The sequence below is a fragment of the Emys orbicularis genome, chromosome 11 (assembly GCF_028017835.1).
Source record: "Emys orbicularis isolate rEmyOrb1 chromosome 11, rEmyOrb1.hap1, whole genome shotgun sequence".
In the NCBI taxonomy this organism is placed as follows: Eukaryota; Metazoa; Chordata; order Testudines; family Emydidae; genus Emys; species Emys orbicularis.
In genome coordinates, this window is record NC_088693.1 from 79,297,428 (window position 1) to 79,322,882 (window position 25,455).

General features: G+C 44.4%; 1 protein-coding gene across 1 annotated transcript in view; it reads left to right on the forward strand.

Annotated features, from left to right (window-relative positions):
* MCM3AP (minichromosome maintenance complex component 3 associated protein) overlaps positions 1-25,455 on the forward strand; it is a 75,943-nt gene that overhangs the window by 1,778 nt on the left and 48,710 nt on the right. The window contains exons 2-10 of the mRNA XM_065413441.1: positions 2,427-2,647; positions 3,156-3,234; positions 8,328-8,475; positions 9,851-10,047; positions 12,757-12,896; positions 20,624-20,821; positions 21,064-21,332; positions 23,428-23,590; positions 24,386-24,546. Of these exons, the coding sequence (XP_065269513.1) occupies positions 2,427-2,647; positions 3,156-3,234; positions 8,328-8,475; positions 9,851-10,047; positions 12,757-12,896; positions 20,624-20,821; positions 21,064-21,332; positions 23,428-23,590; positions 24,386-24,546 (1,576 nt within the window). The remainder of the gene's footprint in view (positions 1-2,426; positions 2,648-3,155; positions 3,235-8,327; positions 8,476-9,850; positions 10,048-12,756; positions 12,897-20,623; positions 20,822-21,063; positions 21,333-23,427; positions 23,591-24,385; positions 24,547-25,455) is intronic.

Consider the following 25,455-nt stretch of genomic DNA (forward strand, 5'->3'; position numbering starts at 1 on the left):
CTTAGTTTATTTAAGCTGATGCATAATTGTGCTGCGCTTTAGGCAGAAATTTCTGGATAATGTACTTGGTGTTTGATTTTTGTTTTGCAGGGTTGATTGTTTTTCAGAGTTCCTTCTTGTATTTCTTTCTCTTGTCTCGCAGTCTCCTTTGTGTACTTTTATCTCACCTTCTTCTTCTCCCTCGTGTTCCCACTCCATGTCAAATTCATATGGTTCTTCCATCCAGTTTTCTCTTTTCGTTCAGTATCTCTCTTTTGCTTTCTTCCCTCCTCCCTTTTCCATTCCCTAATTACCTTATTCCTTTACCTTCCACCACCATCATCATGGTTCTGTACATGCTGTTTCCTCATTCTGGGGATTCAGGAGAAAGAAAACGGAACTCTTGCAAGTCTTATCAATACATACTTCTTAACCCAGGGGTTCTCAACCTTTTTCTTTCTGAGGCCCCTGCAACATGCTATAAAAGCTCCACGGTCCAGCTGTGCCACAGCAACTGGTTTTCTGCATTGTCAGGGTTCCCCCCCCGAACTCTGGGGTACAGATATGGGGACCCACATGAAAGACCCCCTAAACTTATATTCTACCAACTTAGGTTAAAACTTCCCCAAGGCACAAATTTCTTTCCTTGTCCTTGGACGGTATTGTTGCCACCACCAAGTGATTTTATACAAAAATTCAGGGAAGGGTCACTTGGAGTCCCTATCCCCCCAAAATAACCCCCCAAGCCCCTTCACCCCCTTTCCTGGGGAGGCTTGAGAATAATATACCAACCCATTGGTTAGCAATGTGAGCACAGACCAAACAAACCCTTGTTCTTTAGGACACTGAAAATCAATCAGGTTCTTAAAAGAAGAACTTTATTATAAAGAAAAAAGTAAACGAATCACACCTGCAAAATCAGGATGGAAGATAACTTTACAGGGTAATAAAAGATTTAAAACACAGAGGATTCCCCTCTGGACTCAGTTTCACAGTTACAAAAACAGGAATAAAACTACCTTTGTAGCATAGGAAAATTCACAAGCCAAAACAAAAGATAACCTAACGCATTTCCTTGCCTACTTACAATTTTTGTAATTTTAGATGGATCGTTCCAGGTATATTTTCCGCAGATGTTGTCCCTGCTTAGCTTCTATCTCTGACTGGAGAGGGAACAACACAAAGAGAGCCACAAACAAATCTCCCCTGCCCAATTTGAAAGTATCTTCTTTCCTCATTGGTCCTTGTGGTCAGGTGCCAACTACATGATTTGAGCTACTTAACCCTTTACAGATAAAGCAATTCAGTACAGCTGCCAAGGAGAGATTTTATGCTACCCTTATCTCTATGTTTATGACATGCATATAAAAGCCCAGGCTGGTGTTAGGGGGTAGCAAGCAGGGCAATTGCCCGGGGCCCCATGCCACAGGGGGCACCGCGAAGTTAAGTTGCTCAGGCTTCAGCTTCAGCCCTGGGTGCCGGGACTAGGGGGCCCCGGGCTGCAGTCCCATGCGGCAGGGCTTCAGCTTTCTGCTCTGGGTCCTAGCGAGTCTAATGCTAGCCATGCTTGGAGGACCCCCTGAAACCTGCTCGCAGCCCCCCAGGGGGCCCTGGACCCCTGGTTGAGAACCCCTGTCTTAACCTTTGCACTGGCACCTGATAATTGGCACTTTCTAAATATTTATATAGTAATTCTGTGTAACCTTTCCATCCCCTCCTACCCTGACACCCCCAAGCTTCCCTGGAAATTCAGAGATGTCTTGATTTCCTCCTTTGCAAACCTCCCCATCTCTTTCCTTATTCTGTCTCTCTTCTTCCCTTCCCCGCTTTCTTCTCCTCCACTGCCTTCTTCAGTAATGTGGCTTTTTGTAACGAGGACTACATCATAATGTATACTAACAGTGGGATGTAAGGCTGCCTAGCATTTCCTGAATTTTGAGTGCTTCACTCTGCAGTCTTAATGTTCTTTTAATGTAGCTTTTTTCTGAAATATACATTTCACTTTGTTAGTTTTGTGACTTTCCATATGCACAAGAGAACCTAACTGTTTACATCTTAATTTATTTACTCTCACTTCATAACCAGCTGTATGAGATTGTGTATTGCATAGTCCATTTTCATGGCTCCACATAGCTGAACAATATTTTTAAAATACAGAATTGCACACTTTGCCAGTTGTAATAAAGGACTCTTCGTTACAGGGGTTAGTTAAAGTTGCCATGAGGACTTTGAATTTCCTTGCTTTGCTAATTCAAAATTTCAACCTTAACATTGAATTATGGGAGTGTTTTCATTAACTAATCTAGTGTAAATATGGGCTGCAGGTGTCAGTACCCCCTGCTTAATGCAAACTTCTGACTTAACGTCTGTGCTGTTGAGATCCAAAATGAGAAACCACAGGCAGGTCTAGAGACTGATCTCGGGACTCTTTCAACACTTTCTCTCAGATTCCGCTATTGTGACTCCTTCACGTCGAAATCGAAGCAGCGAGAGTGTGGACAGTCTCGGTGGCTTATCGCCAAGTGAACTCACAGCAATCCAGTGCAAAAATATCCCTGACTACCTTAATGACGCAAATGTGCTCAAGAAGCATTTTGGACAGACGAAAGTCCAGCGCATCCTTACCAGGCGCAGCAAAAAGCTGGCTATTATTTACTTTTTTGATCATGTGAGTATTTAACGTACATTTAAAAATAGATGTGTAGTATCTAAATCTTTGTTTGGGATGTGTACAGCCATTCACTACAGTGGAGTTAACGGATTTCTGCTCTAACCAATCAACATCTAGAGACCAGACTATATTCTAACCAGTAAAGGTGATCCCATCAGATCAGGATTGGGGTATATTGATGGGACAGCATGGGGAAGCCTATGTTGCTAGCACATGCTGTACCTGTTCTGTGGTCAAAAAGAGGCCTTCAGTCTCAAGAGCTATCAGCCTGATACAGTACTTATTAGGGTACCACAGAATTCAGCTTTATGTGACCTCCATCACAAGGCAATCTTCTGCTGGGGCAGTCTGCTTGCCACACATGGCATTCGGGCTTTTAGTGACATCTAGGGAGATCGTTGAACTCCCGATGAAACAAACAAACATATCTTTGTACATGCTGTGTAGACTTCTTTACATCTCGTTCCGATGCTAATTGTCCCTGGTATTGCATGCTGTTTTTCAGGCCTCTGCTGCTCAGGCAAGGAAGAAGGCAAAAGGGTTACACAAAGATATAGTAACATTTTGGCATAAGAAGAAAACAAGTAAGCTTTTATTTTCTGTGTTTCTTCTAGGCATGATATAAGAGGGTGACAGTCAGTTGATTTCAGTGGAGTGGCACCTGTTTGCACCAGATTGGAATTTGGCTCCAGAAGTAAAACACTGTTTCTATGGTTGTTTCTCCCTTTGTGATGGGCACCAAATGCAAAGGGTGTGCTTATGTACAGCATCTGATTTTTACAGTCTGTTTGTAAGAAAATAAGATGAATGTACTTGGAGTAAAAATTCAAAAATAAAGCAATTCTTGGTGGTGTCTGCTAACCTTCAGCTTTTTAAAGTCAAAAATTGTTCATCAGATGATGATTATTAAGTGAGAGTGGTTTTCTTCCAAGCACCTATTATTAAGACTCCATGTTTGTCACGAAGGTCATGGAAAGTCACGGATTCCGTGACTTCCCATGACCTCCGTGACTTCTGCAGCGGCCCGTGGGGCTGGCCCGGGAGCTGCCTGAGCAGCTCAGGCAGCCCCTGGCTCAGTCGCACCAGTTGCTGCTGGGGCCGTCTCGAGGAGTTTTGGTGTGGGGGGGGGCTCAGGGCTGGGCATTGGGGTGCAGGGCAGTGCTTACCTGGGGAGGTCTCTCTGGAAGGAACTCCCCTCCCTCCGCTCCTAGCTCCAGGTGCTGCCTCTGTCCACAGACGCCATCCCCCGCAGCTCCCATTGGCTGCGGTTCCCAGCCAATGGGAGCTGCAGAACCGGGGCTTGGGACGGAGCGGAGGCAGCACGTGGAGCTATGAACTGGAGGTCTCCGCTTCCCAAGAGCTGGGGAGGGGGAACCTGCCCCCGCCCTGCCAACCCCTCCAGCACCTGCGGAGGTGACCCGCACCCCTTCCCAAGCACCCGCAGCGCCCCCAGGGCCGTGCCCCCTCTCCCCACAAGTTTTAGTCAGGGGTATATAGTAAAAGTCATGGACAGGTAGGTCACTGGCTGTGAATTTTTGTTTACTGCCCGTGACCTGTCCATGACTTTTACTAAAAATATCTGTGACGTAGCCTTACCTATTAGATATCTAATCTGCTGTCCTCCTACTTCACTTCCCCCTCCACCCCCCCTTAAGGATTAAATGTAGGTCTTGAATTTAACTGTCCCACTTACAAGCTATAATGCCTTTATAAAGCATCCATGGATAACCAGGCAATTAGGCACTAGCTGTAGTGAATGTTCCTAACATTGTGGTTTTATGAGTAGCAAGAGCCTCATGCTGCAAAATAAACTTTTTATATTGGTTGGGTAAAATTTTAATTTGAGAACTATCTGCATAATAAAAGAGATGGTCTTTTCTCCTTCTAGTATCCTTGCAAACTAGGAACCATCTGGAAAGCTGACTTCTGGGGCAGATATACTCTCCCTTGCTGAATTTAATGTTTGATGTAAGGTTACATGAGGAGCCATGGTGCTGAGTTCTTCAGTTTCTTTCCTGTCCCTCCTTTCCTCATGTTTTGCCACTTAGTTATGTCTTTCTCTTTTAGTGTATTCTGTTAAAATAAGTGTTTAAATGTAATAGATTTGTATGGGTCTGTCAGACGCGAGTCGTAATGAACAGCTCCCCCCCCAGATGGTGGTCCAGTTTGGAAGTATACCTCCCGTGTTAACTTTGTTCCCATGGAACAAAACACTCTAGTTAACCCTATTGTAAACATACTCCTAGGATCTGAGTATCACTACACGGTACTCTGCACGGGGTTTCTCACAACACATTTTTTGGTGGCCTCTTTGACAATTTTTCCTAAAATACTTAATTAACTTTAGGAAAAACAAATAAATATTCACATATACATGTCTAAATCATTATCATTTATCTATGTAGGGTTTGTTTGGGTTTTTTTGCAGACTCAATAATACAAATAATGTACAGTTGTCTCTATTCTTTACTGGACCAAAACAGAATAGAAACACAAATAAGGTGCTTTGAACATTCTTATAGATTCTAGGACTGGAAGGGACCTCGAGAGGTCATCGAGTCCAGTCCCCTGCCCTCATGGCAGGACCCAATACTGTCTAGACCATCCCGGATAGACATTTATCTAACCTACTCTTAAATATCTCCAGAGATGAAGATTCCACAACCTCCCTAGGCAGTTTATTCCAGTGTTTAACCACCCTGACAGTTAGGAACTTTTTCCTAATGTCCAACCTAAACCTCCCTTGCTGCAGTTTAAGCCCATTGCTTCTTGCTCTATCCTTAGAGGCTAAGGTGAACAAGTTTTCTCCCTCCTCCTTCTGACACCCTTTTAGATACCTGAAAACTGCTATCATGTCCCCTCTCAGTCTCCTCTTTTCCAAACTAAACAAACCCAATTCTTTCAGCCTTCCTTCATTGTTCATGTTCTCAAGACCTTTAATCATTCTTGTTGCTCTTCTCTAGACCCTCTCCAATTTCTCCACATCTTTCTTGAAATGCGGTGCCCAGAACTGGACACAATACTCCAGTTGAGGCCTAGCCAGCGCAGAGTATAGTGGAAGAATGACTTCTCGTGTCTTGCTCACAACACACCTGTTAATGCATCCCAGAATCATGTTTGCTTTTTTTGCAACAGCATCACACTGTTGACTTATATTTAGCTTGTGGTCCACTATAACCCCTAGACCCCTTTCTGCTGTACTCCTTCCTAGACAGTCTCTTCCCATTCTGTATGTGTGAAACTGATTGTTCCTTCCTAAGTGGAGCACTTTGCATTTGTCTTTGTTAAACTTCATCCTGTTTAACTCAGACCATTTCTCCAATTTGTCGAGATCATTTTGAATTATGACCCTATCCTCCAAAGCAGTTGCAATCCCTCCCAGTTTGGTATCATCTGCAAACTTAATAAGCGTACTTTCTATGCCAATATCTAAGTCGTTGATGAAGATATTGAACAGAGCCGGTCCCAAAACAGACCCCTGCGGAACCCCACTCGTTATACCTTTCCAGCAGGATTGGGAACCATTAATAACTACTCTCTGAGTACGGTTATCCAGCCAGTTATGCACCCACCTTATAGTAGCTCCATCTAAGTTGTATTTGCCTAGTTTATCGATAAGAATATCCTGCGAGGCCATATCAAATGCCTTACTAAAGTCTAGGTATACCACATCCACCGCTTTTCCCTTATCCACAAGACTCGTCATCCTATCAAAGAAAGCTGTCAGATTGGTTTGACATGATTTGTTCTTTACAAATCTATGCTGGCTATTCCCTATCACCTTACCACCTTCCAAGTATTTGCAGATGATTTCCTTAATTACTTGCTCCATTATCTTCTCTGGCACAGAAGTTAAACTAACTGGTCTGTAGTTTCCTGGGTTGTTTTTATTTCCCTTTTTATAGATGGGCACTATATTTGCCTTTTTCCAGTCTTCTGGAATCTCTCCTGTCTCCCATGATTTTCCAAAGATAATAGCTAGAGGCTCAGATACCTCCTCTATTAGCTCCTTGAGTATTCTAGGATGCATTTCATCAGGCCCTGGTGACTTGCAGGCATCTAACTTTTCTAAGTGATTTTTAACTTGTTCTTTTTTTATTTTATCTTCTAAATCTACCCCCTTCCCATTAGCATTCACTATGTTAGGCCTTCCTTCAGACTTCTCGGTGAAGACCGAAACAAAGAAGTCATTAAGCATCTCTGCCATTTCCAAGTTTCCTGTTACTGTATCTCCCTCCTCACTGAGCGGTGGGCCTACCCTGTCCTTGGTCTTCCTCTTGCTTCTAATGTATTCTTGTCTTTTTTCTTGTTGGTTTCTTTTTTGTTTGTTTTTTGGGGGTTATTTTTTTAGACTTGCTAGCTATAAGTAAGTCTGCTGTGAAAAGTGATATTTGTATGTTTGTTAATATCACTTTTCACAGCAGACCTACTCAGCCCCGGCAAGCCCGGGGACAAATTAACCTTTGGATGGGGAGGAGGGTACAGAGGCAGCGGGAACTGGGGCACTGGGGGAGGCTGCAGGGGTCATAGGTGATGTGGGGGGTAAGCTCGGGGACAGAGCCCCCCCACCACATAGCCAGGGAATGGAGCCCAAAGCCCCACACCCGGGACTGCCTGGGGACAGAGCCCAAAGCCCCGTGGCTGGAGTCTGCTGCCCGCCGCCCCAGAGCTGAAGCCCAACCTCACCACTCCCGGGAAGGTGGGGAACTCACTAACTGCCTGCTCCTCCAGAGGGAGGCGGGGCCCAACCACTGCTAGTGGCCCCTGGGGAGGGGCCGCTGCTTTGCCCCCCGCTCTCCCAAACCACTGCCCAGGAGGCTTAGACCGCAAGAAAAGCCCCTGGTGACCACATTTGAGTAACGCTGGGACAAACACCAGTACCAAAAGTATTGCCTCATCATTCCACAGCCCTAAACTTCCCCACAAAAAACGAATGCAAACTGCTGCAGTGTTGTCTTCCTGAAGCTCTGAGAGTGCTTACTTGCCCATGCTCATCTCATTATGTTGTTAACTTTGGAGCCTGATTATGAAAATGACTTCATCTTAAATTATTTCACTTCTGATCATTTTAGCAGAACAAACTAGTTAACATACCAGATGTGTGCTGCTGCTGCCAAAAAGCATGCACATGGGCCCCATCTTTCCACCAAGTTCAGATTTAAGTTCTGAGGACACATGTGCATCCAAGAATGAGTCTGTACAGGTAAACCTGATTATCCAAATGTCTTGGGAGACTTCGATAATCACAATTTCTGATAAAATTCATATCTGTACAAATTTCTGATTTGGGAAACATCCAAAATTTGGTAAATCCAAAATTCAGATAATCAGGCTTTACATTTGCTGACAATCTGCCAAACAACTACAGTTATTGCTAAATAAACCTTTTGTCGTTTCATATTGAACTACATAACAGTATGGATTGTAGTGTCTCATTCTGTCAGTCTGCATCAGAACCAATAAGTTTCATAGTCCTACATTGTGGAATTGGATTCGTGCATGACACATCATCTAATGCAAAGTAGCTTGCAAACACTGTATAAATTCATATGACTGTGACTTCTAAAACCATAAGGAAATTTAAAACAAATTAGAACACATTTTTTCAAGAAGTAAATTTAAAAACGTTAGTTGCATGATTTGGCAAGTATCTGACCTCACTTGGTATATTATTCAGGTCTTGGTAAGGAAGAATTTTCATCTAAGGAGAAGAAGGCAGATGAAGATGAAGGGAGACAAAGCAAAGAAGAGCAAAACTATCAGCATTCCCCTCTTCGCAAATCTTTAATAAGACCCTCCACCAGTAGCAACCTGTCTAGTAAAAGGTATGTTCATTTCTCTAGGAGTCTGGCTGATAGAGACTTTTTCCATGACAAGGATTTCCTATCAGAATGTGTGTCTAGTAGCCACAATCATTTTGTATTGAATAAACAAGAACAAAAATCAAAGTTCCCATTTATTCATGGCAGTTTTGTTTGCAGCTTCTGATAAGTTCTTTTAACTGTATTGTATATTTATTGTTTACCTTCTCTGTTGTTCATTCCAGTTGGAATGTGAGTGTACTTAGGAGCCTCTTGGTCGTGTTAAAATTTAAAGGTTGAGACATATGTTGAACAGATAATTTTCCCTTATATGTGCAGCAATGCTTCTGATTTCATGCATGATTTGGATCTTAAGATGCTTTATTTAATTTGCCTGTTAAGTTATATATCTGTGGCTTTTTTTCCCAATGGGGCCTCACACTGTTTTGGCTGTAAGACCATAAAGCAACTGCTCTTCTGTTCTTTTCATTTGTAATAGGCTTAGATAACAACCACTATAGTTAAGATTACAAACCATTATAACTTGTGTTTTCAGATGTTCGTAGCTTGCTGAAGTTTTCCAAGCTTGTTCTCTTCCCAAAGGTGAATTTTGCTTAGCTATTTCAGCAAAATCCCTTCAGCCACTTTTGTTTTGTGGGGTGAGAAAAATAAAATGTTGTACATTAAATGATTATGGCAGTTCATTTTGCTCAGCTGCATTTTAAAACTTGAAGCTCACCATGCAAATAAATCTCAGTTGTAAATACTGTTCTAATTGTTTATAAAAATCAATCGTTGGATAATCAATTCTTATAAAATGGTTGCAGGATTGGGCCTTTCATAGTCTCTTGATATATTTGTGTTGGTATGGAGTATGGCCCTAATGGAACAGCCTGTTGTGTTTCTGGGGAGCATTCCAACATGTAAGATACCATCTATTCAAGACCAAATAGTCCGTCAAGCGATTTGACTAGCCAAACACTCTAGTTCTTTAGTATTATACAAAAAAGTTTATCACAAGCAGGAACAGATACAGACTACCGTACTGTATACTGATATAAAACTGCTGTAAACATTATGTCCAATGGCTGTCCAAATTTGAGATTTTTTCAGAGCTGTCTAGGGGATTTAGATACATAACTTCCACTGAAATTAATTATGCATTTATGTAAATGAGTTGGCTAAATGCTCAAGACTACATTGACAGTCATAACTGTAATGTACAGAAGTATAATATTGCTGACAGCATCACATTTCCATAATAGTTTTAGACAACAAAGTGAGATGTACGTTAAGAGTAGAAATCCAAGCAAACTTATATTCTCTTTGACCTGCAGTCCCTCTTATTTTCACAGTGTACAGTAGTGTATCACTGATCAAATCTGTTGTTTATTTCTAGTTCTCCAGCTAAGAAATCTGCTCTTACAAAGTCGCTGCAGTTTGAGGCAGACCCATTTGATTCTGGGACTGAAGGGCAGAACTCTGAGAGTTTGGCAGTATCAGCATCCTCTCTCAGTAACCTGATAGGCTCAGTGGCAGAGACCTCTGAAGACAAATATCGCCTTCTGGACCAAAGGGATAAAATCATGCGACAAGGTAACATTTGTAATTATGCATGTGTAGATGAGGATTATCAAATTGTAGGAACTAGGAAGGAATTCTTTCTCTGTCAAAATGTAGCCTTTTTCTATGGCATCCAGTATTGGCCACTACTAGAGGTAGGACCTGATGGGCCAATGGTTTGATCTGCCATAGCAAATCTCGTATCCTACTTTTCACTCTTGAGAATCCAAGTTTAAAATAAGACACTACAAATCTAGAAGTTCAACATCTATTAAGGTGCATCTTAGGGGAGCCAGCTCAACTACTCGAATGACAATAATATACCTGAGCTCAGATCCCAAGAGGGGAAACTTTTATCTTTATTTTTCATTTATTTTGTTGTATTTAATAAAACTAGTTTATGATAAAAATTACACATTGCTTCTGAAACGTTAGAATGTTATTTTATAATTTTGTAGAGTTTTTTCCCATTAGTACATTTTGTATTAGCTAGATTCTTATTAGGCTTGTCTGATGAGATCAACACAATCTCTCTATCATTTACTAGGCAGTAAAGTATTATGAAATCTGCTTACATTATTTAAAATCTTTTTTCTGCTGGAAAGGGACTCGAGTCGGGTAAATGAGTGTAATGTCTGCGTATGAAACCAATGAGGTTAGACTGGATGCTCAGATACCATGGTGGATGGGTGTGCTGCATAGAACAGCCTATAAAATAGCATGGTTTTCCCCTCCTGTCAGGGAGACTGATCTGTTTAGGTAGACTTGTTTCACATAGTCCTTACAATGTTCTGTGCGTCTTTATTGCACGTGAATATCTGTTGTGACGAGTAAGTATCAGACAGTATCCCTGTCAAAAGAATGTTTATGCATACTTTATTGACATGTACTGTATAAAAGAGGCATTAGTTTAGGGATATTTTAATCATTTCTCAAAACACGGAGTTGTATGGGAGCTAACTTTTGACTGCAGCTACAAGGCTAGAGTGCATTGAAGGAGTAAAGATATGTATTACACAGATTAGAAATTGTAAGAGAGTCCATTCTTAAAAGCCTATCTTTCATATGTCAGAAGGAATCAGGGGATTCCGTAGGGAACTATCTAGATGCTATGTTTGTAGTTTCATATTAAACTTGTTTCACTACTGTACTTGTGTGATGTTACTGGAGTAAAAGTCTTAGCAAATAGGCACTAGTTTTTTTGTTTGATGTGGAAATCTTACATTGGTAAGCAATAAATAGTCAGCACATGGGTGTATAGTGACATGACTCTAAAATTAATTTGGAGCCATGCATTGAAATCCCTGTACTTTGGTTTACCTGATATGGATTGAGCTGCTTCATGGTGCTATGCAATACCAGTATCTTTCTGGTAGCGCCATTAGTTTCTGAAAGATCTGCACATTTAAAGAAAAAGCAACCTGCATGTTTTTAGTTACAAAGATATCCTTTTGAAAGTGGATTGTTACAGTACTGAGTGCAGACAGTGAAAAATGTCTGTGTTGCTGAAGAGTTTAAATGCAGTAAAACTGCTGAGTAAGGAGTATGTCGTTCAAGTGGACTCTGCAAGGAGAAGGGGTATGTTGGCATAGCAAGATTACAGGAATGGGGAGCAGGACAATGGATCAAGTACTACGTGCTTGGCCCTAAATTACAGGGTTCCCTGAGGCAGAGTGACTACTCACCAATTTCTTATGCATGTAGATGCCTTTTCCCTTAGATCCTTTCTATAATCTGGCTTTGCATGGGGGGAAGATGCATAATTTAATTTTAAGAGTGGTGTGAGCTGCCATTTCTCTCTCTGTTGTGTCAGCTCTGCAGCCTAATGATTATTTGAATATGACCTATTACTCAACTAATCATATCAAAAACATCCATCTGCCCTTGGATTTTGTCTAGAGGAGTGGGTCTCAATCAGGGATACATGTATCCCTGGAGGTATGCAGAGGTCTTCCAGGGTGTACAACAACTCATCTAAATATTTGTCTCGTTTTACAACAGGCTACGTAAAAAGCACTAGCGAAGTCAGGACAAACTATGCAGTGGCTTGTTTTTACTTTACACTACAATACAAGTACAATATTTGTATTCCAATCGATTTATTTTATAATTACATGGTAAAAATGAGGAAGTAAGCACTTTTTCAGTAATAGCGTGCTGTGACACTTATGTCTGATTTTTGTAAGCAAGTAGTTTTTAAGTGACGTGTAACTTGCAGTACGCAAGACAAATCAGACTCCTGAAACGGGTACAGTAGTATGGAAAGGTTGAGAACTACTAGTCCAGAGTACCTCTACCCCTTTTTCCCCCACATGTCCCAGTCTGGGCCTCCCAGTGGCTGCGGGGGGCCGTGCCTGCGAACGGTCAACGTCAGCAAAATGTCTCGCGGCCCGCAATGAGATTATCCTGATGGGCCGTATGCAGCCCGCGGGCCACAGGTTGCCCACCGCTGGGCTAGATAGAGGAATCCTCTGTCAGGTCACTCGCTGTTTGTGGCTGAATGATCTTTATAGACTGTAAGCTCCTTAAGAAAGTGACCATGTTACCCTCTCTGTTTGTTCAGTACAGTGCACTGTCAGCACTCTCCTAATAGTAAATAATAAAGAGTGGATGTTTGGGCTCCTGCTGGAACACGGCATACCTAGGGCTCTAGTCTGATTTGATTATACCTGGGTGATGTCCATCAGCTGGAAACGAATGAGCAGGGCACTTAACACTTGTTTTTGTTTAACACCTGTTTAGCTCGAGTAAAAAGGACCGATCTAGGCAAAGCTAAAACATTTGTTGGAACGTGCCCAGACATGTGTCCTGAAAAAGAACGCTATATGAGGGAGACGAGGAACCAGCTCAGTATCTTTGAAGTGGTCCCAGGATCTGACAAGGTACCAGCCTCTATGTACTGACTGCTGCTGTTGTGATTGTTTATTTGCTGTCATTGAATCGTCAGTTAAGCTGTCAACACTGTGCAATATATCTCTGGTTAATTCTGATGAAAATTTCTAGGGACCAATGACTCTAGATCCCAGAACTTAAATACGAACTGGATTTTTTACAAAGAAATCCCATGTTTGTTTGTAGACGCACAGATAGGAACACCCTTTCCAAGACTGCAGTATAGGTATATAAAATTCCCCGTTAGAGGGGGAAGCTCTCTTTTAAATTGATAATAGGTTATTGTAACAATTATAGACTCATAGGTGTGACAGGTTGTCCCCTCTCCCCCGGAGTGCCACCTGATGTACTGGGGTCCCACTGAGCCCGCCCGTTCCTCCAGCCTGGGCTCCCTCGCTCTGTCCTGCTGAGCCAGGCCCTCAAGCCTCCTCTAGCACACACATAAGTAAGGCAACACCCAGCTGCAAAAGGACACAGACACAGACACTGAGAACTGCTCTGTATGGGAAGACTCAGTTCAGGGATTGCCCAGAACTCAAGTGCACCCCCCCCCCCCCCCCAGGAGTGTAAACCCAAAATTGTATTGTCTTGTGCTGCACCCAAATCTGTACAGTGTAAGCTCATGAAAATCACCCCCTCCCTCAGTGTGGAGAAAGATGTGCACAGCTTTTTGCTCCCCCAGTTATGAATTGCACAAACTGGTTTATAGGAAACAAAAGCAAGTTTATTAACTACAAAAAACAGATTTTAAGTGATTATAAGGGATAGCAAACAGATCAAAGTAGATTACTTGAGCAAATAAAGCAAACATGCAAACTAAGCTTAATACACTAAAGAAACTGGCTACAAGAAGTAATTTATCTCCCAAAATGTTGTTTTAAGCAGGTTGCAGAGATTCTTGAAGACCAACTTCTTTTGCTTGCAGCTTAGAATTCCAGATATTCACAGACCAGACGCCTTCTAGCCTGGGTCCAGTTCTTCCCTTCCCCAGATCAGTCTTAGGTGTTCCCAGCAGTCATCTTGGGCAGGGATTCAGTGAAGAACCGACCCTGATTACTTCACTTCCCTGCCTTAAATAGGATTTACATGTGGCCGGAATCCTCTGTCTCTGTGTGATTTCCCCCCTCGGTGGAAAAATGCTAGTAGTCCAAGATGGAATCCAGTACCAGGTGACATGATCACATGACGCTGCAACCTCAAAGCAGCATCCCAGGAAGCCTCTCAGGAAGGTGGGAGATTAGCATCTTCAAAGTCCTATTGTCCTCCCTAATGGCCCATTGACTAACCAGCCAGACTGATTGCATTTTGTCTGGTGGGTGTTCTCCAGGTGCAAACACAGTTATAATTGTTACATAGTCAATATTCCTAACTTCAGATACAGAAATGATACATCCATACAAATAGGATAATCATAGTCAGTACATAATAACCTTTCCAATGATATGTCACATGACCCATCTTGCATAAAACATATCTTAGTTATGCCATATTCATATCATAAATATATCTCCATGAAGAATATGGGGCATAGTGTCACACAAGGGTTAGAAGGGACCGCAAGGGTCATCTAGTCTAACCCCCTGCCAAGATGCAGGATTTGTGTGTCTAAACCATCCAAGACAGATGGCTCCAGCCTCCTTTTGCAAACTCCAGGGACGGAGCTTTCACAACCTCTCTAGGCAGTCTGTTCCATTGTCCTTTTTTCTTAGTTAGAAACTTTTCCCTGAGATTTAATCTAAATCTGCTATGCTGTAGTTTGAACCTATTGCCTCTTGTTCTGGCCTCTGGGAGGAGAGAACAAGTTTTCTCCATCTTTTTTATGGCAGCCTTTCAAGTATTTGAAGACTGCTCTAATGTCCTCTGTTAATCTCCTCTTTTCCAAACTAAACATACCGTGTTCCTTCAGGTTTCAGAGAGGTAGCTGTGTTAGTCTGTATCAGCAAAAACAACGAGGAGTCCTTGACTCACCTTAAAGACTAACAAATTTATTTGGGCATAAGCTTTCGTGAGCTAAAACCCACTTCATCAGATGCATGGAGTGGAACATACAGTAGGGAGGTATAAATATACAACACATGAAAAGATGGGAGTTGCCTTACCGAGTGGGGGGGTCAGTGCTAATTGTAACATTCAAAATGTTACAGTGTTAATTGTATCATTCAAAAACCAGTAGGAGAGCACTTCAGTCTCCCTAGACCAGGGGTTCTCAAACTGGGGTTGGGATCCCTCGGGGGGGTCACGAGGTTATTACACGGGGGCTCGCGAGCTGTCAGCCTCCACCCTAAGCCCCGCTTTGCATCCAGCATTTATAATGGTGTTAAATATATTAAAAAGTGTTTTTAATTTATAAGGGGGGGTCGCACTCAGAGGCTTGCTATGTGAAAGGGGTCACCAGTACAAAAGTTTGACAACCACTGCCCTAGACACTCAATAACAGACTTAAAAGTGGCCATTCTTCAACAAAAAAACTTCAAAAACAGACTTCAACGAGAAACTGCAGATCTGGAATTAATTTGTAAACTGGACACCATCAAATTAGGCCTGAATAAAGACTGGGAGGGGCTGGGTCACTACAAAAAGTAATTTTCCCTCTGTTGATATTCTTCTTGTCAACTGTTGGGATTAGGCCACATCCACACTGATTGAATTGGCCTCGTTAGCACTGACACCCCCCCACCCCCCGCACACACACACACTTGGTAAGGCAACTCCCATCTTTTCACGTGTTCCTTCAGACTTTGCTCATATGGCTTGCATTCTATACCTTTGATCTTCTTTGTCGCTCACCTCTGGATCCTTTCCAGCTTCTCTACGTCCTTTCTATACATTGCTGACCAAAATTAGACACATTTCTCCAGCTGAGGCCTAACCAGCACTGCACCTCCCGTGACTTGCATGCTATGCCGCTGTTAATGCAACCTTAAATTGCATTTGCTTTTTTTGCAATAGCATCACACTGCTGACTCGTGTTGAGGTTGTGATCCACCACAACTCCCAGATTCTTCTCAGCAGTGCTGCTGCCAAGCCAGTTATCCCCTATTTTGTATTTGTGCATTTGGTTATAATATATCCCGATCCGTTTTTATTCCTGTAGTCCAAATACAGCCGCTTTGTCTTGTCGGTGGTGTAAGCAAGAGCTCATTCATCCCACTGAATCTGACCAAGACACACGTGTGAGTCTCAGGAGAGCATGGGCTTTTATACACCATTTCATTCTGGGATGAATGCTACTTTTTCCTGATGTACTTGACAAGACACCCTGCTGATTTGGGGATGAATTTCTCCCTTCTCAAAACAGTTCTTGCTCACCATGTTAGCACTGCAGCCTCCTCTTCAGGCAACAAAGAGAAGTGCTGTAGCTGTGACTGAAGCCACTCTGGATATTTTAGGAGGAAAGATGGTTTGTGGTTCACGCACTAGACTGGGACTCAAAAGATCACAGTTCTGTTCCTGGTTCTGCCACAGACTCCTTGTATGACCATGGACAAGTCACTTAGTTTCTCTGTGCCTCTGTTCCCCACCATTAAAACAGGTACAGTAGCACTGCCCAACCTCACAGGGGTGCTGTGAGAATTATCCATTATCATTTGCAAAGTGCTCAAATACTATAGTGGTGGGGACCATACAAAAGCCTTTATATCAGGGGTCTCAAACTCAAATGACCATGAGGGCCACATGAGGACTAGTACATTGGCCTGAGGTCCGCATTACTGACACCTCCCCCCCCCCCCCCGCTGCCCTTGGCCCCGCCCCCACTCCACCCCTTCCATGAGGCTCTGCCCCTGCCCCGCCTCTTCCCACTCCTTCCCTGTCCCCATTCCAACCCCTTCCCCAAAATCCCCACCCCAACTCTGCCCCCTCCCTGCCCCTAGGGGGTGTAGGAGGGGTGTGGGGTGTGGTGGGGGCTCAGGGCAGGGAGTTGGGGTGTGGGGTGCAGGAGGGGTGAGGGGTACAGCAAGGGTGCAGGGTGGGGCAGGGGGCTCAGGGCAGGGGGTTGGGGTGCAAGAGGGGTGCAGGGTGCAGCGAGGGATCAGGGCAGTGGGTTGGGGTGCAAGAGGAGTGTGGGGTGCAGCAGGGGGCTCAGGGCAGGGGGTTGGGGTGCAAGAGGAGTGCAGGGTATGGCAGGGGGTCGGGGCAGGGGGCTGGGGTGCAAGAGGAGTGTGGGGTGCAGCAGGGGGATCAGGGCAGGGGGTCGGGGTGCAGGGTGCGGCAGGGGGTTCAGGGCAGGGGGTCGGGGTGCAGGGTGCGGCAGGGGGCTCAGGGCAGGGGTCAGGGTGCAGGAGGGGTGCAGGGTACGGCAGGGGGTCGGGGTTCAGGAGGGGTGCAGCATGGCGCTCAGGGCAGTGGGTTGGGATGCAGGAGGGGTGCGGGGTGAGGCAGGGGGTCGGGGTGCAGGGTGCGGCAGGGGGTTCAGGTCAGGGTGCAGGAGGGGTGCAGGGTGTGGCAGGGAGTTCAGGGCAGGGGGTCGGGGTGCAGGTTGCGGCAGGGGGCTCAGGGCAGGGGTCAGGGTGCAGGAGGGGTGCAGGGTACGGCAGGGGGTCGGGGTGCAGGAGGGGTGCGGCATGGGGCTCAGGGCAATGGGTTGGGATGCAGGAGGAGTGCGGGGTGAGGCAGGGGGTCGGGGTGCAGGGTGCGGCAGGGGGTCAGGGCAGGGGTCAGGGTGCAGGAGGGGTGCAGGGTACGGCAGGGGGCTCAGGGCAGGGGGTTGGGGTGCAAGAGGAGTGTGGGGTGCGGCAGGAGGTTCAGAGCAGGGAGTCGGGGTGCAGAGGGCTCAGGGCAGGGGGTCAGGGTGCAGGAGGCGTGCGGGGTGAGGCAGGGGGCTCAGGGCAGGGGTCAGGGTGCAGGAGGGGTTCAGGGTATGGCAGGGGGTCGGGGTGCAGGAGGGGTGCGGCATGGGGCTCAGGGCAGTGGGTTGGGATGCAGGAGGGGTGCGAGGTGAGGCAGGGGGTCGGGGTGCAGGGTGCGGCAGGGGGCTCAGGGCAGGGGGTTTGGCTGCAGGAGGGGGTTGGGGGGCAGGATCTGGCCCAGCGCGTACCGGGGGCAGGGCAGACAGGCAGGCAGGCAGGGAGCCTGTCCTGCCCCCGCAAGAGGCTGGAAGGGGGGGTGGAGGGGCTGTGCGTTTCTGTTGCTTGAGGCACTGCCTCCAGCAGCTCCCATTGGCCGCGGATCCCTGTTCCCAGCCAATGGGAGCTGCTGGGGGCGCTGCTTGAAGTAACAGCCCCACACAGCCCCTCCGCCCCCCCTTCCCCATGTTCCAGCCTCTTCCCGGAGCTGCGCAGGGCAGGGCAGGCAGGCAGAGAGCATGCCCTGCTCCCGGTGCACGTCCGGCCGCCGCTCTGGTAAACACTAGGGGAGGGCGGGGGGGCTGCGAGGGGCTCGCGGGCCGCAGAAAATCATGGGCCACGGGCCGCGTGTTTGAGACCCCTGCTTTGTATCAATAAATTAATACCATCAAGTCAGTAGTTATGGCACTGCCTGCAGAAATGACAGATGGGGGACAACTGGTATAATATACAAACACTAGAAGTTTAAATAGTAAGATGGGTGAACTGGAGTGCCTAGCATTAAATGGAGATATTGATTTAATAGGCATTACGAAAACTTGGTGGAATGAGGCTAATTAATGGCACATGGTAATACACCTCTACCTCGATATAACGCTGTCCTCAGGAGCCAAAAAATCTCACCGCGTTATAGGTGAAACCGCGTTATATTGAACTTGCTTTGATCCACTGGAGTGCGCAGCCCCCCCCCCCCCCCCCCCGAGCACTGCTTTACCGCATTATATCCGAATTCGTGTTATAGCGGGTCGTGTTAGATCAGGGTAGAGGTGTACCAGTGTACAAAATATATAGGACTGACACAGTAGGTCAGGCTGGTACAGGAATTGCACTATATAAGAACATAAGAATGGCCTGACTGGGTCAGACCAAAGGTCCATCTAGCCCAGTATCCTGTCTTCCGACAGTGGCCAGTGCCAGGTGCCCAGAGGGAATGAACACAACAGGTAATCATCAAGTGATCCATCCCCTGTCACTCATTCCCAGCTTCTGGCAAACAAAGGCGAGGGACACCATTCCTGCCCATCCTGGCTAATAGCAATTGATGGACCTATCCTCCATGAATTTATATAGTTCTTTTTTGAACTCTGTTGTGGTCTTGGCCTTCACAACATCCTCTGGCAAGGAGTTCCACTGGTTGACTGTGCGCTGTATGAAGAAATACTTCCTTTTATTTGTTTTAAACCTACTGCCTATTAATTTCATTTGGTGACCCCTAATTCTTGTATTATGAGAAATAGTAAACAACACTTCCTTATCTATTTTCTCTACACCAGTCATGATTTTATAGACCTCAATCATATCTCCCCTTAGCCGTCTCTATTCCAAGCTGAAAAGTCTCAGTCTTATTAATCTCTCCCCATGGAGAGAGGTAAATAATGGTGTCCCTCAAGAATCTGTATTGGGATCTGTGCTGTTCAACATATTCAGAAATGATCTACAAAAGGGGTGCACGTTGAGGTGGCAAAATTAGCAGGTAATGCAAAATTACCCAAGATAGTTAAGGCCAAAGCAGACTGCACAGAATTACAAAGGGATCTCACTAAACTGGGAGACTGGGCCCCAAACTGCTGGATGAAATTCAATATTGATAAATTCAATGTAATGCACGTTGGGAAACATAATCCCAACTATGCATACAAAACGATGGGGTCTAAATTAGCTGTTACCACTCAAGAAAGAGATCTTGGAGTCATTGTGGCTAGTTCTCTGAAAACATCCACTCAATGTTTAGTGGCAGTCAAAAAAGCTAACCAAATGTTAGGAACCATTAGGAAAGGGATAGGTAATGCAACAGAAAATATCCTAATGCTGCTATATAAATCCATGCAACACCCACACCTGGAATACTCTCTGCAGTTCTGGTTACCTGATCTCAAAAAACATACATTGGAATTGGAAAATGTGCAGAGAAGGACAACAAAAATGATTAGGGGTATGGAACAGCTTCTATGGGAAGAGAGTTTAAAAAGACTTAGACTGTTCAGCTTAGAAAAGAGATGACTGGGGGGGCATATAATAGAGGTCTCTTAAAATCAAGAATGGTATGAGGAAGTGAATGGGGAAGTGTTTACTTATCCCTTCAATGAACAAGCAGGGTTAAAACAAACAAAAGGGGAAGTATTACTTCTCACAATGTACAGTCAACCTGTGGAACTCATTGCCAGAGGATGTTGTGAAGGACAAAAGTACAGCTGGGTTCAAAAAAGAATTAGATACATTCATGGAGATTAGGTCTTATCAATGGCTATTAGCCAAGATGGTCAGGGACACAGCCCCGTGCTCTGTGTATCCCTAAACCTCTGACTGACAGAAGCTGGGACTGGATGTTGGGATGGATCACTCTAAATTGCCCTGTTCTGATAATTTCTTCTGGGGCACCTGGCACTGGTCACTATCTGAGACAGGATACTGGGCTAGATGGACCATTGTTCTGACCCAATATGTCCATACTTAAGTAAAAGATACTGTTCTCCACAGCAAGGGTTGATAGTGGTTTGGCCACTAGTGTGGACAATGTCAAACTCTTTTTCAATAGCCTACTCTGTTCTGAAAGTAGATATTTGGCAATGGTTATGTTAACACAGTCAACTTAATACTCAGGATTTTAATATACACTCTGTGTTTCTTTGATTGCTTTCTTCCTGCTCTCTCAGGTAAACCATGCAGCTGCAATAAAGGAATACAGCAGGTCTTCGGCAGACCAGGAGGAGCCTTTGCCCCATGAACTGAGACCTTCAGAGGTGTTGTGCATGACCATGGACTATTTAGTTACCCAAATCATGGACCAAGGGGAAGGGAATTACCGAGAGTGGTATGACTTTGTATGGAATAGGACACGTGGAATAAGAAAGGTAACCCTTGGCACTTGGACCCACTTGACAGCTAGAATCCAAAATACACCTGTGGCAGTTTAAAAATTAAACAAAAAGTAGAAAAGAGACTCATCTTTTCAAAATTAAAGAGTTTTGTCTAGAATGCTTGTGTGAACAATATAAAAGATGAATTCCAGCTGGAATTCAAAATGACTTATTTATTTGGCTAGGTTTGTAACTATTGCTAAATTTACAAATGTTTTGTTTTGCTTTTTGGCCAGGATATAACCCAGCAACATCTCTGTGACTGTCTAACAGTATCCTTGATTGAGAAGTGCACTCGTTTTCATATTCATTGTGCCCACCACTTGTGTGAGGAGCCCATGTCCTCTTTTGATGCCAAGATCAACAATGAGAACATGACTAAATGTTTGCAGAGCCTGAAGGAGATGTACCAGGACCTGGCTAATAAGGGTATTTACTGCAAGAGTGAAGCAGAGTTCAGAGGCTACAATGTGCTGCTGAATCTCAACAAGGGGGATATTCTCAGGTGAATTGTCAGCTTGTCACACTTGCCTCATCTTCTGCCTTCGGAACATTTTTATAACATAGAATTCATATTTAGAAGATCTTAGGTGAAGGCTTTACTGTTACATTTTCAAAAATACAAATTGTCATCATGGAGATGTTACATTACTATATATATTCAGTTTTTGCATTTCATTTCCTGTAACTTAACTTTTGAGAGAGCGGAGAAGAAACTGTTTATGCGCTAATCTTTTTAGCATTTGAATCATTCCCATTAGGTGTTTGTTTTTCCTCTCACTGAGGCAAATGTAGCGGGTGAAGGTCACTTTCAGGGTTCCCTCTAAGCTGTGCACTCGCACAAGAGTCAGTCAAGTGCCGCGCACATCCGGCGACTTGTGTTCAGGTGCCCCTTCCCCCTGCTGCTGCGCTTCTCCTGCCCTCAGCCTTGGAGCCTCTGGCCAGCTGCTTGTTGTGCAGGGGGACAAGGGGGGGCGCTGATGTCAGGGTCTCTCCTCCCCAACTCCCCCCGCCCGTGTACCCCATCTCTGCAGAAGGGGGAGGGGAGACAGAGCTCAGGAGTTAGAGGGAGCTGCTGGTGGCTGCTGCAGTCTGAACGAATACACACACGCTTGCTCGCTCTCTGCCTCTTTCACGCCCACTTCCCAACACATACTTGCATTGTTGTTGGTACTTCTTGGTACTTCCTGCAATGCACATATATTCTCTGTAATTTTACTCTTTCAAAGTTCGGTTATTTTAGTTTTTTGACTGGTCTGTGCATTTCATCATTTTATTTCTCTCTTATGCTTAAATTTAATTCTTTGAGTAGTGAGTTCTAAAATGCCTAACTTGTCCTGGCTGGAGTAATTATCCTATGGTAACTTTAAAAAAAAGTATATTATATCTAGGTTTTTGGTTTCTACTGGTGGCGCACATCCACACATTACCTCGATATTGCGGCACATAAAATTTATTCTGCACATGGATAGAAAAAATTAGAGGGAACGTTGGTCACATTCACACCTTTCCTGGAATTAGTTTTCTGTATGTCTGGGTTAGCAGGTCAGCATCACATTGATTTATATTGTGATGTCTGTATCATTGCCAATGAAAACTATAGATTTTTACATGTAAGCTTAGAATTTGCCAAATATCACAGAATGGAACAAAAATTACAGAGAAACCCTAAAACTGCTGTCTCTCTGCAAGGTTTTTAATCTGCGTTTTTGCTGTGTTAAGGCACTGGTTGTGGGTAAGGTGTGGAGATTGTGTGTGTTCTAATGCAAGCCTCGTGCATCCTGACCACCCCAGTGCAGGGTGGACGGGGGAAATTTGCAGTGATGTCATAAAACAGGCAGGGCTTCTTTACTCTGCAGATGCTCAGTGAAGATGCTCAGAACTTATTTTTCAGTTGCCTAAAACATATTCATTTTCACTTCACTTTCTTTCATTAAGGACTATTTATGGGACAAATTTCAAACTTCAGCCATTTTTCCTGCAGTATGTCGTAAAGTGTTAGCTTATTTTAGTAAAAAGAAAAACTCGTATTTTTACCAATCCCAAACTGAGTGAATGGAATTTACTAAAGTCTTCTTCCTCACCCAAAAAATACCTAACCTTTGAATATAAACATTTGAATAAATGTCTTTTTGAATATCGAATTACTGAAATAAACAGCCCTATTTTAAATGCATCAGAAAAATATTAAATTTCTTCAAGTGCTTCAATACTACCTTTTTTTTTTTTCACCATGTGCAAGTAACTCAAAAGTCACCTTTTGGGCTGAGAAAAGCACGAAACTTTAGTCATGGGATTCTTTTTTCAGAAAGTGTCCAAATACATACATTTTATAATGAATTAGCTTCCCCAACCATAACAACAATACCATTATGTTAATGCTAATTGAACTATTACATAAGAGCATAAATGATGAAAGGATACTGCTACTAATTTAATTTACATGCATTAGAGTTATGCTATCAAGGCATCAAGACTATCTTTAATTGTGTGAGTGTTTTAAAAGTGGCCATTTTTAAAAATACATTCACAGAGATCGCTGTTGAGCTAAGGTCATTAAAGTTTTGGTGAAAAAACTCCCATCTTTCTTGTCTCAACAGAGAAGTGCAGCAGTTTCAACCTGCTATCCGAAACTCAGCTGAGGTCAGATTTGCAGTTCAAGCCTTTGCTGCATTAAACAGCAATAATTTTGTAAGGTTTTTCAAGTTGGTGCGAGCAGCTTCCTATCTGAATGCCTGTCTCTTACACTGTTACTTCAACCAGGTAAGAAAAAGGAGTTTGTGTGTTCTGTACCAGTATCTAATAATACAGTGTGGGCCAGGGTTGATTCAAAGAGCACCAAGCCCAATGCATATCTATTAAACCCTAATAGTTCTGCCTGCTGTATTCTTTAAGAAAAACCTCAGATTTAGAAAGGAAACAAACAAAATGCCTTTCCACCACAATGCAAAATAGAAAAAGCATTAAAATACAGGATTTGCTTTCAGAGTGAGTGCATAACCATTTTAAAATTTGATATTCTTACATCCCACAAAATATGCAAAATATGGAACATATTTTCAGGGTGTTCTTTTTTTATTTTGGGGTCTCATTTATTCTTATTATTTGTACTGTCATAGTGCCTAGAAGTCCAGGTCATGGACCAGGCCCCATTGTGCTAGGCGCAATACAAGCAGAGAACAAAGAGACAACCCTTGACTTGTTTTGGGAAATGTCAGTGCTCCAGTGTTGGAAACCCTGAGGCACTTGTGCTAGTGCATGAGAAACCAAAGAAAACACTTGTAAGGGGCCAGGCGTGGTTCACTATCCACAATGAGTAAAAGCTAAAAAGCAAACAATGCAAAAAGTGAAAAGAAAATTTAAATATAAACAATTCTTTCCACTTGAATGATTGAAGGTGATGGTAATGGTAATGTATAATTTTTCAAAACTGATTTTCCTATTGAAAGTGCCCTCCTAATTTTCTAGGTGTGAAGAGCAGCTCTGTCTAATTCATATTTTCTGAGGTCTTCCAGAAGTTTAACAGCTATTTGGCTTTTTTTTTTTTTTTTTTTCCAGATACGCAGAGATGCTCTCAAGTCTCTCAATATTGCCTACACTGTGAACACTCAGAGATCCACTGTCTTTCCTCTGGATAACTTGGTTCGCATGCTACTGTTTAGAGACTGCGAAGAAGCCACTGATTTTATAAGTTATTATGGCTTGAGTGTGTCCGATGGGTAAGAGCAAGGAGAGTTTGTATTTTTGTTAGTGCCCAAAAACTTCGTTCAGGGTCCTCTTGTGCTCGCTGCTGTACAAACACATCTTTGATCCAAGATGAGAGCTGCAGCTTGGCAACAGGAAAGCGACATGAGCTAAATCAAGACTGGATTTTTTTTAAAGATCTGTTCTATTTCAAAAGGAATTATTTTTGGGGAAGTTTTGTAGCCTTTGTTATACAAGAGATCAGACAGGCTGATCACAGTGTAGTCCCTTCTGGCCGTGAAATCTATCCCTTCCAGTGATGCTAGAGCTAACAAGGCAGACTACTTTGTCACATTACTACCAGTGATGGTTAGTAAAATATGCAGAAGATTGTCTCAAAACCTCAGCTGCATGAATTGAAGGTAGGGTTACCATACGTCCGGATTTTCCCGGACATGTCCGGCTTTTTGGTCCTCAAATCCCCGTCTGGGAGGAATTTCCAAAAAGCCGAACATGTCCGGGAAAATAGGGAGGCATGGTAAGGGGACCGCCTCCTCCCTGGGGTTCAACTTTCCCGGCTCCCGCTGCTCTCCCCAGCGCAGCAGCTGCCGGAGCCCAGGAGGAGGCGGCTGCGAGCTGGGATGCCGCCGGGTGGCGCCGCTCGGCCAGGGCCGGGGCTGGGGGTGCTTGGCCGCTGGCCGGGGCTGGGCTGGGGGTGCTCGGCCGGAACCGGGGCCCGAGCCGAGCCGGAGCCGCTGGGGCTGGGGCTGCTCGGCCAGCGCCGCTCGGCCAGGGCTGGGCCGGAGCAGCTCGGTGGGACCGGGGGTGCTCGGCCGCTGGCCGGAACCGGGGCCGAGCCGAGCTGGGCCGGAGCGACCAGGGCTGGGGGTGCTCTGCCAGGGCCGGGCCGGAGCTGCTTGGCTCCAGGGCTGGTGGGGCCGGGG